Source organism: Pterocles gutturalis, unplaced genomic scaffold, assembly GCF_000699245.1.
Source record: "Pterocles gutturalis isolate BGI_N339 unplaced genomic scaffold, ASM69924v1 scaffold42526, whole genome shotgun sequence".
NCBI classification, from domain to species: Eukaryota; Metazoa; Chordata; class Aves; order Pterocliformes; family Pteroclidae; genus Pterocles; species Pterocles gutturalis.
The window spans coordinates 1-14,688 of record NW_010107000.1 but is presented as its reverse complement, the minus strand read 5'-3'; the positions used below and the strand labels follow the sequence as shown (position 1 = coordinate 14,688).

Here is a 14,688-nt window from a genome sequence, read left to right as displayed (position 1 = left end):
ATTTGATTTTAATCAAAGACAGCATAATCATTGGATAAGAACTGGAATCACAGCTGTGCAGATGACAGACTCTTTAATCAAGCTGCTGAACTGGAAGTGCCAGACATAATTCACCAGCTCATGTATGTCCCCCAAAACTTTTTTTCAAGCACCACTGATATAATAAAATCCCTCTGTGCTGCTTCTGTAAACTGAGTATTTCAAAATGTACAGAAAAATGATCCCAAAATCTAGAGACTGAAAGTGAAGTCAAGCAGTCTATTACCACTGCTTTTACCAATCATTAATGAAGACAGCACGACCTGTTCCACTGAAGAGAAAAAAAATTCTTTAATTGTCTTCAAGTATGGGAGATGCACTCACAGTGACAACAGAGCCATTCATTTCATTACTTTACAATAAGTAAATCTATAGACTCCGTAGAAAATTTACAACCAAAATGGAGCTAGTGTGACAAACAGCACACACGTAGCAACAACGAAAATGTGAAGTCTGCAAATTCAACAAAAATGCATGTTAGTGGCTTCACTTCCTCAGGCTCCAGTTTGACAGAGCACCACTTCATGCAATCATTATTTTCATCTCACGTCCGTCTGGTCTTCTGTTTTTTCGTTTGTCTCTTTGCATCCTCTGAGCCACCTGTGTCAGAACCTGTCTGTCCAAGAGCACGAACTCCTTGCAGTCGAGTTGTCAACTGTAGCAATAAGGGAATAAGCTGGGGAAAAAAAAAAAAAAGGAAGCATCTTGAGATTACAATGGCATGTAATCTAAAAGTCTAAATGATAACGTTCTTTAGACCCATGCATCCGCAGACATAATCTATTGCGTAAATGTCACATCTACAAAGATAACAGAAAATGGCAGCAAATCTTGGGAAGGAATCAATCAAACCAAACTTCTGGGAATTTCTGATAATCAAAAACTAAAATGATTGTCAGTAATTTTATTTCCTGCAGTCATTCAGTCAAGAACAGCAGTTTGAGTCCAGAGTCTAGAAGCAGACCACTGTTTTCAGTGGAGACACTTTCAGTGACACTAGAAAATCCCGGAGAATCCCATGTTCTGTGCTGTCTTACACAGGTTTGAGAGCAAATCAAACTGCACAGTCAAATTATTTTCTCTTATCAGCAAAACAGATATCCAGTCATATCAGAGAAGACTAGAAGAGCAAGGCTTGCTAACAAAGACAGGGGGGGTTATATAGTAGGTTGTTATATTCCCCTTCAGACCTTTTCACGAGGGACAGTGTAAAGCTAAAGCGACTAGACTCAATGACTTGCAAGATTTTTTCAAGTCTGATTGTTCCTGAAGCCAGTAAAATAATTATTTTTATTCCAATTACCACTGAGTCTGGTTATGTGAATTTGAATGATGTTATATTGTTTTCTTTCACAGAGCCATCAAAAGACAAGACAATTTAGAAAGAGAAGACAAATTCATCAAAAGAGAAGACAAAATTCAGAAACGGCACAGGAACTCACCTTCACACTAAGTTTTTTTTAAAGGAAGGTAATTGTCTGAAACCTTGGCTACATTGTGGCTTTTCTTAAAATGTGTCACATAAGGTGACTGCTGACTGCATCTCTGTCTGAATAACCACCTCTACAAACCCTCGCTTAACATAGTACAAAGTATTAATTGATAGCACAATAATATTAAATAAGACAAAAAAACCCATGACCTACCTTATCGTGGTTGTAACCAGCCAACAACAGAAGCAGCGTCAGTGGTAATGCAATGTAAGATCCTTGGGCAATATCTTGTTCAGGCAGCTTTCTCTGAAAACAGTGAGGACCATGGATTTATTTTTTTTTTAACCATTATTTTGACTATGAAATCCTGCAGCTTTAAGTAATGTCAGGACTAGGATCATGTGGCATGTCCAGTCCCTCCAATCTGTCTTCCTTCTAAGTACTGCCCTAGGATTTACTTTACTTTCAACTTCAAAGCAGTCCCCTTGACCATATTAATTCATCTATTAACCTTCTTCCTGGGCTTTGTTGTATTCTAAAACTAATTTGCTGATGGTCAGTCTACACTTCACAGGCAAACTGGTGTGATTTACCTGTCACACGCTGCCCCAACTTCTGTGATCCCAGTGATAATACTACATCAACCATCCTAGCACAACATTTTTCAGGCACATCTGCATCCTTCATTTATAACTGCCATTTCATGTTCCCCTCATGTTTCACTGGCACCTGAACATGCAGCAATGCAGAAAAAAAAATAGATCATTGAAGTACTATAGAATGAACACTTCACTAAATTGTCTGCACTGTTCAGCAGTGCAAAAAGACACCTCTCTCTCAAGGGAGAAGTCTTCCCCTGATGCTAGTTTGAAACCCCTCTGCTTTACCCTCTACCCCAGCTCCAATAACTAAAGCTCTCCTTTTGGAGATTGTTGTTCTGACAACAATCCTATCTTTCAGCCTTCAGTTACTGCAACCTTTCAGTTAGTGTCATGGCTACAACTTCCTGCACTCCTTCCTCGCCTTCCATAGCATACCAGGTTATTACATCCCTGCCTGATGCCTTAAATGTGGCCGAATCCAAATTCATTGTCACTTTAATGCCTCTCATAAACCTCTTTATATTTACATTAACAGAAAGTTTGACCAAGACCACAAAATCCACGCAGGCTTTACTACCAGACATTGCTCTCAAGGTGAACAGTGGAACATTTCAGTATTTTGTACTTACAGTGGGACTAAAGACCAGTGTAACATGTTTGTGATATCCGATAGCAGTGAACGAAACTTGAGGCAGGGTGTAGTCATACTGTGATTTAGACAACGTAGAATCCAGGAGCACCACGTAATTCTGTGGGTAAAAAAATACACTCAGTCTACAGCATTAGTAGCAGTCTGGGACAAAATTAGATTTAAAGGCAAAAGTCGGTTTAACAGGCTTCAAATCATCTGAGACACTGGTGACTCCAGCACGAACACAGTACTATCGGCACACCAGAAATAACACTTTGGTGTCCTTAGGGAAAAAAAATTAAAGTGACGTAAACTGATTATTCAGCAATATTCTCACCTCTCCATCTCGGAGCAGTGGTGGGAAATGGAAAAACAGGGATAGGCCTAAGTTGACTGTATGAATTGGGTTGTCAAGATTTTCACTTTTGTAGAGCTTCACCTGTGAGGAAAAGAAGAAAGCACAAACCAGGTATTTCTGAGCCTGCACCACAACAGATTATTCCAGACATCCCACATCTTAAGGGATAAAAGCACTTCAAAATGCATCATGTGTTTTACAAACAGAAAACTGTTAAGTAAGAACACTTGAAATTGTTATAATCTGGGTTGTGAAAACAGTCTTTTTACAGAACTTGAAATAATTTAGGAAAAAAATGATGTCTGACATTTTCACATACCTAGTGTATTAAAAATAGTCTGTGCTGCACATCAACCAGAACTGAGTAATTCTTCTAAATAATCCCAGCAGCTTCACAGGACTTTGCAGCTGGGGATTGTTTCCATTTCTCCAATATGCTCACTTTCTTGATTTCAATTTCTCTACACTTATTTAACAAGCTAGACATTCTCAAGCTACGTATCAGGCCTGAACTCCTCAGCAAACACAGTTTGCTCAGGAATAAGCATAACTAATAGAGGGTTGTATCACAGTCAAACAAGGCTGGTAGGGGTAGCAGCACCTCCTTACAGGAGGCTGCCTGTACACCCAAAAGTTTCTCAGCCACTGCGCCTCCTCCAGAGGACACAGTAAGCAAAGTGACAGTTCTTGTGGACCTCTCCGAAGCAGCCTTCTAGCATCTACACCATTGTCTGTAAACCTATGGATCAGGTATTCGCCAAGACTCGGCTCTCCTTGCAGACACGGCCCAACTAAATTCTCATTAATTCCTCCCAGTGGTACTGTGGTTGCAGCTCCAATCACAGCTCACCAGAGCATTTCCAGTTGTTCCATCCAGCCCATGCAGCCAGAATGGACCAGACTGAGGTCACAGTCTTGTCTGTATCAGATCTTAGCACATCTTTCAAAGGCAAAAATTTCTGCCTTGAAAGCAACGGTGATGGTATGCACCCATTAACAGCACACGTGCGCTACATTCAACACAAGACCCAACCTAACATGAAACAGGTACCAGGGCTTGGATAACTTCCATATAATTAAACTTTTACATCAATTCCTATTTGCTTAGGCTGAAGCACAAGGGTCTAAATATCCTGAGAAAGACAGGAAGCTTGCTCAGGTGCTCTTCAGTAAGGTGATACATTTTCCCTTCACACCTGTTCCAAGTGCTGGATCCTCTGGATATCTCCCAAAAAAACCAACAGCTTAGCAATGAGATCTTGGCAGGTGTGATGTATAAAAAAGACTAGTCTGAAAGGAATCCAGTCATTGCATTTATATCTGTAGGTAACATTTCAAGAAGTTTTTAAACCTGAGAAATGGTACTATAACTCCTACCACACTAATGTTTCTTGCAGATACTTCCAGCATTTGCACCCTAAACCAAAAGGATCACAGATGTTCAGCAAGTTTTTTCAGATCACAGTGCAGTCTTTTGAATTTTGAAAATTTCAGTTTTACTATTTGTTTCGTACCCTCTCGTAACTGGGCTTTTAAATTTGCATGTTCTATAGCAGCATTGCATTACATGGTATCTTCTTGCTAGCTGGCATGCATGTCAAAAATTCCAGGTGTTTCAGGAATTAATCCAGTTCTCTGATACAGAGGACTTATTTCAGCCCTGGTGTCTTGCTCTCCCTACAGACAGGGAATCAGACACAGAAATGTACAGGCCAGCCTGAGAAAGTATTTTTTAACCACACTCCCACGAAAAAATGGAACATTAAAGCTAAGCAGTGAGGAACACTGGAATCTTAATTCTACCTGGAATTCAAATTCACCTTCATTAAACTATCAGACATAATCTGAATTAAATGTGTGCCTTGGCTACTGAACAATTTCCAGTGACCCTACAAAAAAACATTGGGAAACTAACGGCAAATACACTTGACAAAGATGAAAGGCTTGAACTTACACATAATGTGGAGAGATATTCAGAAGAAGTAATTACATTTCCACTTAAATCAAATTGATTAATTTGCCGGAATACTATAATATTAACATCATCAATGTCACTGTTTCCAACCTGCAACAAAGAACAGTCACATTTTTAGCAACAGAGGAACAGTTAACTGAGGACAGTTAGCACAACACAAATATTGCTCCTAATTTTAAACAAAAGATGAATTTTGTTCTGTACTAACCACATGGAAAATTTTAAGGCTTTCCAACTGCAAGTACTTTTTCCTCCAGAGTGCACAGCTCACAATTACAGACTTGTGCGTTATCAGCACAAGGCTGATAGTATTAAATTAAACTAAAACTTGACATAGTATCAAAAGCGTGCATTATTTTGGAAGAGGCTGAGTTACATACACAGGACTGCTGGATGTCTGAACACTGGTCTCCATATTTTGCATCTGTGCTGAGAGATGCACATTACCATGCTAGGGTGTTTGTACAGTTGATTAATGAGGAATATGCTCACATGACAATATAACCCACTTCAAAAATACATAACTTTATATTCTTCAAAATTGTTTAAAATACAAAACATCTGTGTTTCTAAATCTGAACTCTGATCAGAATAAAGACAGACATGTACTCAAATAATAACTACAGTAACAGACAGGTTATGTTTAGGTCAGGTGCCATATCAAGTCTGGCGTCACCAAGGCTGTACATTTTTCCGGATGGTGTCTTTCAAACACTTCTCTCTTCTGGAGAAAATGGCAGGCTAGCCAGGGTACTATTAGTACAAGCTACTGCATACAGCTCTCACTTGCAGTCCGTAACCTTCAGATGATTTTCTGGAATTTGGATTGCCATTCTCTTCCCCTTCCCAACCAGCAAGCACTCTTAGCAAGAAGACACTAAGGACTTGAAAGAATTCTGCCCTTCTGTTTCGCTGCAAAGGAGGGCACCCTGGTCAGGAGTGTGTCTGTGCTCAAATAATGACCATCTCCCACGGAAAAGTTCTGAAGAACTAACGAAGGCTAATTAACCTTTGCTGGGTGTCAAGAGATAAATGTGAGGCAGCTAATCTGAATCTGTAAGGATGGAGAAATATTTAACAAGATTTCATCAGTTTTCAATTCAAAGTTATTATTACATTTTATAAAAATTTGCTAGTCTGAATGACAATTTCATTTACATCACGACTGCAGGATTTGGACCAAATAAAGCACAACAAAATCTATCAATCAATAACCAGATACAAAGATAGGATAGTATGCAATGTATGATGTCAAGTCGCTAAAGCTTTGTTCCACATCATAAAGAAATGCTGAAAGGTATTCTGTACATTTATTCTCTCATCTCCTGATGCATAGTTTTTGTGACTGTGAAAGAATCCTTTTCGCTTGCTTACTGTTTGGGCTTTATCTTATTTAAATTTTAAGCTATGGTGCTGACACACACTATGGGGCCCGTATTTACGGAGCTAACTTGCTGAAAGCCACTTGTCTAAACAGAATGCATTCAAATACATTGCTGCTGATAGAACATAGTGCCTGGACAGATGCATTTCATATTTAAGTGATACTACAAAAAAGAAAAAATTACCTCAATTACACGCTGCTGTGGTAAAGCTCTTTCAATGTGATCGTTGCCTTCAGCTTTGAGTTGGACATGATACACACAACCAGGCTAAAAGCAACATTCAGACAGTAAATCCCAACACTGAATAATAAGTACTTTTAGAAGACAGTAAGAGATTCAATTTAAGATATACCACCCAAACAGATCTAGCTCTATCCAGTTAAAGTTTTCCTTACCCCACAGAGAATATTTAACTCAATAACACCATTAGGGATGTTTACTGACAGCAAATACAGAAGGCCTAACACAGAACTTTCACTAGTTTATTACATTATAGTATTAAAACAAATCGTCTGCTGTGAAGTGTTTTACCTGGAAAGAAAATACATTAAACAGGATTAAAATCTGATCAAATACTGCTTTCTACTTCAGCATAATTGCCTACTCCATACATAGTGGTCCCACAAAATCAGCTTCCATGTTTCCTGCAGAACAGCTTACTTTGCACGTGTGCCTTCCAATCAACATCATACATACACCCAATATCCTGCTAAAAATACGCTGTCACAGTATTTTCACAAGAGGAACTAAACGCTTCCCCAAATTCTTGTGCCTAAGAAAATTCCTTGCTGTAATACCTGAACACTGCCAACCGCCTGTCAGACACATTCAGTGCATTGAGCAGTGGTCGTGTCACATCACGGGAACTGTTCAGTGTTTGTGGGAGGCCATCACGGTATGCTGGCAGCAAGTTTCACTGCCTTATACTAGAAGTTTTTTCCCCCTTTACTGGAATGCGTCTTCATTGCATGTCAGTGTTTCTTAACACAGAGAGAGAGACGCAAGGGAATCTGAGCTAGCAAATGTGATGGGAAACAGAAATTGGTAACTAATTAATAAAACACATTTTATTCCTCCATTATCCCATTAACATAAAAGTAAATTACAGAGAGCATTCTAATTCTTACCAGAAGGCCACGTAGCCTGAATTTGCCCTCTTCATCAGTTATCGTGTCTTCTCCGTAGATGCTGCAATCCTTCTGCCCCACTGCTTCTACTGAGACTCCCTGCTCAGGCTCTCCATTTAAAGAAGAAACTGTGCCATAACAGCTAGAGGTATAAAGAAAACCAATTGCTTTAGATATGCAGATGTTGTTTTAATGCACACTTTAAAGATATTTTACTGTTATAACTGATGGAAAAAGTACTTAAATATATTTACCATAGCATGGAGAAGAAAATGGGAATTTATAATGTATATGTAAAACTGTTTAAAGCATTGGAATTAGCTGTAGTTCAGAGCACGATTTTAAAAATCCAAATACCCTGACCTCCATAAATAGCAGCACTTACCCCTGAAGACAAGGAAAGGAAGGACCTTGAAGTCAGATACTTGAATTGGTCTACCACCCCTAGAATAGTCCTCTCCTCTCCCACTGGACACAGCACAAGCCACCTCCAGTGCCACTGACATAGTGCTTTCATAGCAATGTTTCTCCTTACAGTCGTGCCATCTGGGCTGAGATATATATTCACATGCAGGAGAAAAGGCTCAAAAAAATACTTAAACACAGCATAATAAAGTTAAATTGTGCCTTCAGAAGTACGCTCCAAACCTTCAGAACAGAGGCATATCAGGAGAAAACACACATTTTGCATAATGCATTCTGATACAGTAGGCAGTATTTTGCATGGTATTTCAGCTCTACTAACCTGTAAGCTGTTCTGTAACCAGTTATCCGAATTTTAAGATTCTGTCCTTCCTGCACTTCAATCATTTGTGATGATGGTTCAAAGCGAAACTCTTTCATCATGGGTTTAAAATAATACTGCCCTGGGCTCTGCAAAGAGGCATAAAACAAACTGTTTACTGATAGTGACAGAAAAATTCAGCAACACCAAGCAATTATGCTTCTGTAAGAGCTCTCTAAAGAGCTAAAGATCTCTGTCCCAACTGTAGGTTAAACTGGTCAGAAAATGTGAGTGCTGAAAAACAGGGAGCATGTTGGACAATAAACCAATGGAACTACACTAGGTGATAAAGCCTGAAGAGGGAAAGGAAACTACAGCCCTAAAACTTTACCACAACACCTCAAGGACAGGAAAGTGACCAGTAAAAGAGGATGTCTGCAAGGAAACTATTCAGGCATGTCTACACATATGTACAGATCAATAATCTAATTAGATTTCTTGCCTCCAAAGATTCTCAAACGATCATCAACAAATTGGATTGTTTCATGTTAACAGACTGCAAATTAGCAACTGAGATCAATCAACATCATCTACTACCTGTTGGGGAGAAATCTCTTGCCAGGTTGGATTTCACATCTTTCACTCGCTAAGATTTTAAGTACTGTCCGCTCTGAGGGGCCCACATCTCTCATTGCGGGTTATGATTTCGAAGGAGACCATACATTCCCCTCCACTGAAGAGAGCCAATAGCATCCCTGTTTCGGAGGGCAAAGTAGCACAGCATCGCACACACAGCCACATTCAAAAGAATCAATTTCAACTTACCAGATTGGAAAAAGTCAGCATGCCGTTATCCTGTGTAAGGAGGTTGGACCGAAACACCCCTCCACTGAGAGACAAGAGAACTCCAGCAAGGGCCTGGTCATCCTCTGATTTGATCTATTTTTGAAAAAGCAATAGTTTTAAGTTAAGCGAGGGCTGCTCTACAAACAAGGGTTCAATTCAGAAGCCTCTTACAGAGTGCACAAATGTGCTGGCTCTGAGCACCCAGCTGTAAGCAGAGGAAAACTAGCCACACCTGCAGCGTATCCCCTCCTGAGACAGTGCAGGGCTACAGAAGCTTGTACACTCAACATCCGGGCAGTCACAGCTACACATCACATGTGCCACCAGAGCAGTCATTCTCTACGACTCCATAGGACATTTTGGGGGCCAGAACAAAGTATCCCAAAGACCACAACCAGGTACTAGTTGGACCAGACTGTACATGAAAAAATCACCTTGAGGGGTAACATTAATTAAGAGAAAGTAGTCCAACTCTACAAAAGCAAATAAAGCCAGTCTTTCAGACTGCAAGCTCTAACTTTCATTCTATAAACCTTGCCAAATATCTTCTGTATGGGAAGTCATGGTCCACAACTAAGCTCATCCACTGAGACTTGTTTCTCCATGACAGAATTATCCCCAAATCCCACACCCATTTGTGTTTGGCTGGGACATGTCAGTTAACTTTTTTGCCTGTCTAGCTCTAACTGCACACGCTATTCATTCAGAACCCAGAGCGTTCAAAACATTACCTCAAATGTCACCCCAGCAAGAGCAAAAGCTTTGAAGTCCCCAACTGTTCCTTCTACTGCAGTCAAAACAAACCCTTCTTTCTGAGCAGTAACTGTATATTCCAAGTCACTGTGGAGTGGCCCAACGCTTCAAATAAAAGGAAGGAAGAACTCGTTTTAAGAAAAGCACTTGGATATCACACACACATTGTCAAGGTACCATCGCACCTTAAGTAAAGAATCCAAAAGATCAAACCAAATCTGTTAATTACCTGTAAGCACCTTTGTCATCAGTGAAAACTGTGATGAGTGGCAAAGTTGCTCCCTTCTCACCAATGACAATCTCAACCCCTTCCAATTCAGGATGAATTCGCCCTTCCAGAAATAAGCCTGCTTTTCCATGAATCTCTATCAGCTTTCCAGGACAACTCTCTTGGTCGTTGCAAAGGGGATTTAAGACAAACAAGAAAGTCAAAAATACACTCACCATTCTGTCTTACAGCAAGAGTTTAAATACTTCCAAAGCTTCAAAAGAACATCATTTGATGTTCTTTTACCTTAGAATAAGAGATCAACCCACATTGTATGGCCTCTCGACACATCTTAAAACATATGAACATTCACAAAATTAATAACTAAGTTCCAAAGCTATAAGCACATCTCCAAAACAAGCATTCTGGATTTGCTAAGTGCATTCAGGATTCATTAAGTTACATATACTGCAGCCACATGGAGAGGATTCCAACAATATTCCCTTCTAGCTGATATTACACCAAGCTTTGAAAAAAATTTTTGAGATCAAACTCAGGTAAGCATATGTCATGTTTAATGACATAAGCAAAATTTTATTTCCTTCTCTTCCAGAGTATTTAGAATGTGCACAACAAAGAGCCACACAGAAAGGGGTACCTAACATTTTCTAGTGATTTCAAAGTATGCTCACTTAGGAACCCGAAGGCAAGATGGACACTGACTAAACAAGTAGCACCAACTGACTGATGATACCCCTAACAATTTTGAAGTTTACTTTTTGTGAATATTTTTATTATTGTAATTTACTACAAAGAAAACTTAACAGAGATTTGAATTTGGTAATAAACTCAAAATACAAACATTGTTTTTGCACAACTATTTTTCTAGACAAGAGTAACATGAATAATTCTGAGAATATGGTGTAATATCAGAAGTCTAGTCCTTTCTCTTGTGCCAAGTGGTCTTTCAGCACTTGCAAGCATATTCTGCTGATAAAAACTGTACTTGCACCTTCTATCAAATACCCATGCCTCAAAATTCCCCAGACAAACTAGCTGAAAGAAATAGCTGCAACTGAAACTCTCCTAACATTATGTTTGAAGAGCTATTCCTACATTCATCTATAAGGATACATTTCTGCCTTAAAAATCTACTCCTTTCAAACTAGATTTTACTTATATTTACCTCCACTAACAACTGTTTCCACGTAAGGTGGGTAGAAAAGCAGCTCTTTTGATGACGGTGTCACAGTAATTTTCTCTCCAGACCTATAAAACACAAATAAGATACAATTAGAAGAAAATGGAACTAGCAGCTCTCATGTAGAACAGAGTACAGCATACTGACCCTTCTAAATACGCCAAGGAAAAAATACCAACAGTAACCTGAGCAAAATTCATATTATGTGGTACTAGTTTCCACTTAGCTGACAGTCAGCAAGAACAGGCACAGCCACCCGTACAGCAGCTCTTCCCTATGTGGAATGTATCACTGTTCTGTTTGGTGCAAACACCAGACAACAGTACAAAGAATACACCTTGTCCACTGGAGCTTGGTATTACCTTGCCCAGTATGAAAATTCATACAAGAATGGTCCTTGGAGTTCCTCCACCATTTCTTGCACTGGTGGCTTTGTTCCTTCCTCCTCCTGACCTTTCTTTTCTCTCTCCTGTCGGCGGGACTCAATTTCTGCCAGCTGCTGCTCCCGACGTAACTCCTGTAATGATTTCAGTGGCCCTAAAACTAAGGCAGGTTCACTGTCAATGGATGACCTGAAAATATGGAAGAGAAAACAAGTCATCTCCTTTCATATGGAGGCATAAGAGCTTGTTATATTTGTCAATTACTGCCTTTATACCACAGTAGACAAGTCCCAGTGTTTGTTTTTTTAAACTAAATCCTTTTTAATCCCACTATTTATTCCAAGCATAACTAAAACTTTTAACCTCCATATCAATCAGTTACTACTAGGAAGGCTCATTCACAGGCACTACAGGCAACCTATGCAGCCTAGGAACGGACCTACTTGCAACTCTCACAAATTCCACATTATACTATAACTATTCAAGAAATTATGGCCCTCTTGCCTCCACCTCCTCCTGTCTAACGTGCCTCAGCATCCCACTGCAGAGCCCGTGTCGCACGCCTACATCTCACCCACTTGCAGAGTCCAGTCTCTTAGCTTAGATTTGGTAAGCTGAGAGTCTTGATTTTGCACCAAGCACCAGACACCAGCTCTGCTGCAATAACCTCCACAGAAGCACTGATAAGCCAGCAGGAGCAGCAAATTCTTGAGCCAAAGGACCAGTTTGCAAAAGTACCTTTAACAAAGTCCTAAACTAAAAGAGAAAGCCTTGAATTCCAAACCTGACAACAACCTTAATACAGAAAGGATGAGTTATACAAAACAAAAAGACTGGTGAGCTCACTTTTTTTTTCAGTACTAGGAACCTTCCCTCAGAACCTATCTCTCATGAGTATAAAAGGAGAAAATAACTTCTGTCACAAATAAATACTTCCAATAGCTGGCAATTCCCACGAAAAGCTCTGAGTTCTAATCTATCTGCCCTATACACTTGAACTATCCAGCTATCTTTTCACTGCCCACTGAACAGATTGCTAGGTAAGTCTAACCAAGTTCTTTAAATCAGGTCAGAACAATGCATCTTGTTTCACCATCCCTGATCTTGCACCCTCTTTCCTAGCAATTTCTTCTAGTCTCCAACCATCCTTTTTATCTTATCTTCTTTCTCTTCTACAAGTCTGAAAAACTGTTGCAGAACTTTGCAAAATTCTCTGTGAAGTGTGAACTCAAATGATCATGATTACTCCTCCTACAAGCACTTCAGATTATTGGGGTAGTTCTGTCTCCTGCTTCAGTCTTCACCTATATTCTCTTCCGTCTCTTTTAAGAGAAACAGATACTATTGCTGTATCACACTGTTTCATCAAGGCTTTACATTCTTTCTCTGCAGTCTGGAGACAATATAAAAATGTATCAAAATGGGGTTTTTTGTCTTAAAACCTATTAAAAATCTGTACAGACATGCATACAGTCTTATATGATATTAATAATAAATTACTACGGTCTCATTTTTCAAACATAGCATGCCATCATCAAAAATTGTTAAGAATCAGCTTTATTTTTGGTTGTGTTGAGGTTTTCTTATTATTAACTGAAAGTCAACAAGTCATCACCATGAATCTCGCACACAAGCACAGACCCATAACAACTGTCTTGTTTTTAAGTCCAGAGCTGTTCCTTTTATGTTGATGGCATTTCAGAAATTGGACTTTGGCTGAAAAGCTTCAGGAAGGCTCAAACAGAGATGGTGTGTGGCAACTGAGCTGCCTTCAAAGCACTTGCTAATAGTCTCAAAAAACCCAAGCCTAGAAGGTCGGTATAATATTGACCTCCTAAATTGTGTTTAAAATCCTAATCATAGAAACATAGAACGGTTTGAGTTGGAAGAGACCTTAAAGACCATCTAGTTCCACCCCCCCTGCCATGGGCAGGGACACCTCCCACTAGCCCAGGTTGCTCAAAGCCTCATCCAGCCTGGCCTTGAACACCTCCAGGGATGGGGCATCCACAACTTCCCTAGGCAACCTGTCCCAGTGCCTCATCAACCTCACAAAGTTTCTTCCTAATATCTAATCTAAATCTGCCCTCTTTCATCTTAAAACCATTACCCAGTACTGACAGGCTGCTATAAGGTCTCCCTGGAGCCTTCTTTTTTCCAGGCTGAACAACCCCAACTCTCTCAGCCTGTCCTCGTACAGGAGGTGCTCCAGCCCTCTGACCGTCTTCATGGCCCTTCTCTGGACCCACCCCAACAGGTCCATGTCTTTCCTGTGCTGAGGACTCCAGAGCTGGATGCAGCACTGCAGGTGGGGTCTCATGAGGGCGGAGCAGAGAGGGAGAATCACCTCCCTTGACCTGCTGGTCACGCTTCTTTTGATGCAGCCCAGGACACGGTTGGCTTTCTGGGCTGCAAGTGCACATTGCTGGGTCATGTTCAGCTTCTCATCAACCAACATCCCCAAGTCCTTCTCTTCAGGGCTGCTCTCAAGCCATCCTCCTCCCAGCCTGTATTTGGGCTTGCGATTGCCCCAACCCATGTGCAGGACCTTGCACTTGACCTTGATGAACATCATGAGGTTGGCAACGACCCATCTCTCAAGCCTGTCAAGGTCATGCTCTGTTTTCTCAATGTTTCTTTTCCAGCTACTGGGGTTGCCCAGTAGTTCAAGTTATAGGTAAATAAAACTCGGGGAACTCAAGGCAATGCTCTGCAGGTAATTTGTTCCCTGAAAAGATGTTTTCTACACTCAGAAAAATTTGAGAACCCATAGCCTAGAACAAGTGGACATCAGCAGAGCATTAATAAAACACTCATCATTATCAGACACTTCCAGGCAGATCTGGCACCTCATACAATTAAAGTTGTTCACAAATCAGTGCTCCCTAGTGAGCTGTCTGTTCAGCTAAACATAAATTGGCGCATTAGTGTGTAATCACGCTGCATGGTTTTCCTTTTATAACCCTCTTCACACCAGTAACAATGCTCTAAAGCAGCAGATTCTCATTCTGAGGAAACAAAAA

At 40.2% G+C, this 14,688-nt stretch overlaps 1 protein-coding gene across 1 annotated transcript; it reads right to left on the bottom strand.

Annotated features, from left to right (window-relative positions):
• Window positions 1-311: 311 nt before the first annotated feature.
• On the bottom strand, window positions 312-11,854 carry LOC104472327 (nodal modulator 1; the record flags this gene model as incomplete). Its single annotated transcript, XM_010087951.1, has 13 exons — window positions 312-715; window positions 1,686-1,778; window positions 2,704-2,823; window positions 3,043-3,144; window positions 5,018-5,128; window positions 6,607-6,690; window positions 7,551-7,692; window positions 8,296-8,423; window positions 9,100-9,213; window positions 9,852-9,978; window positions 10,103-10,262; window positions 11,268-11,350; window positions 11,645-11,854. Coding segments are annotated over 13 exons (1,606 nt in total), but the record flags the coding sequence as incomplete, so codon positions are not given.
• Between the last annotated feature and the right edge of the window lie 2,834 nt (window positions 11,855-14,688).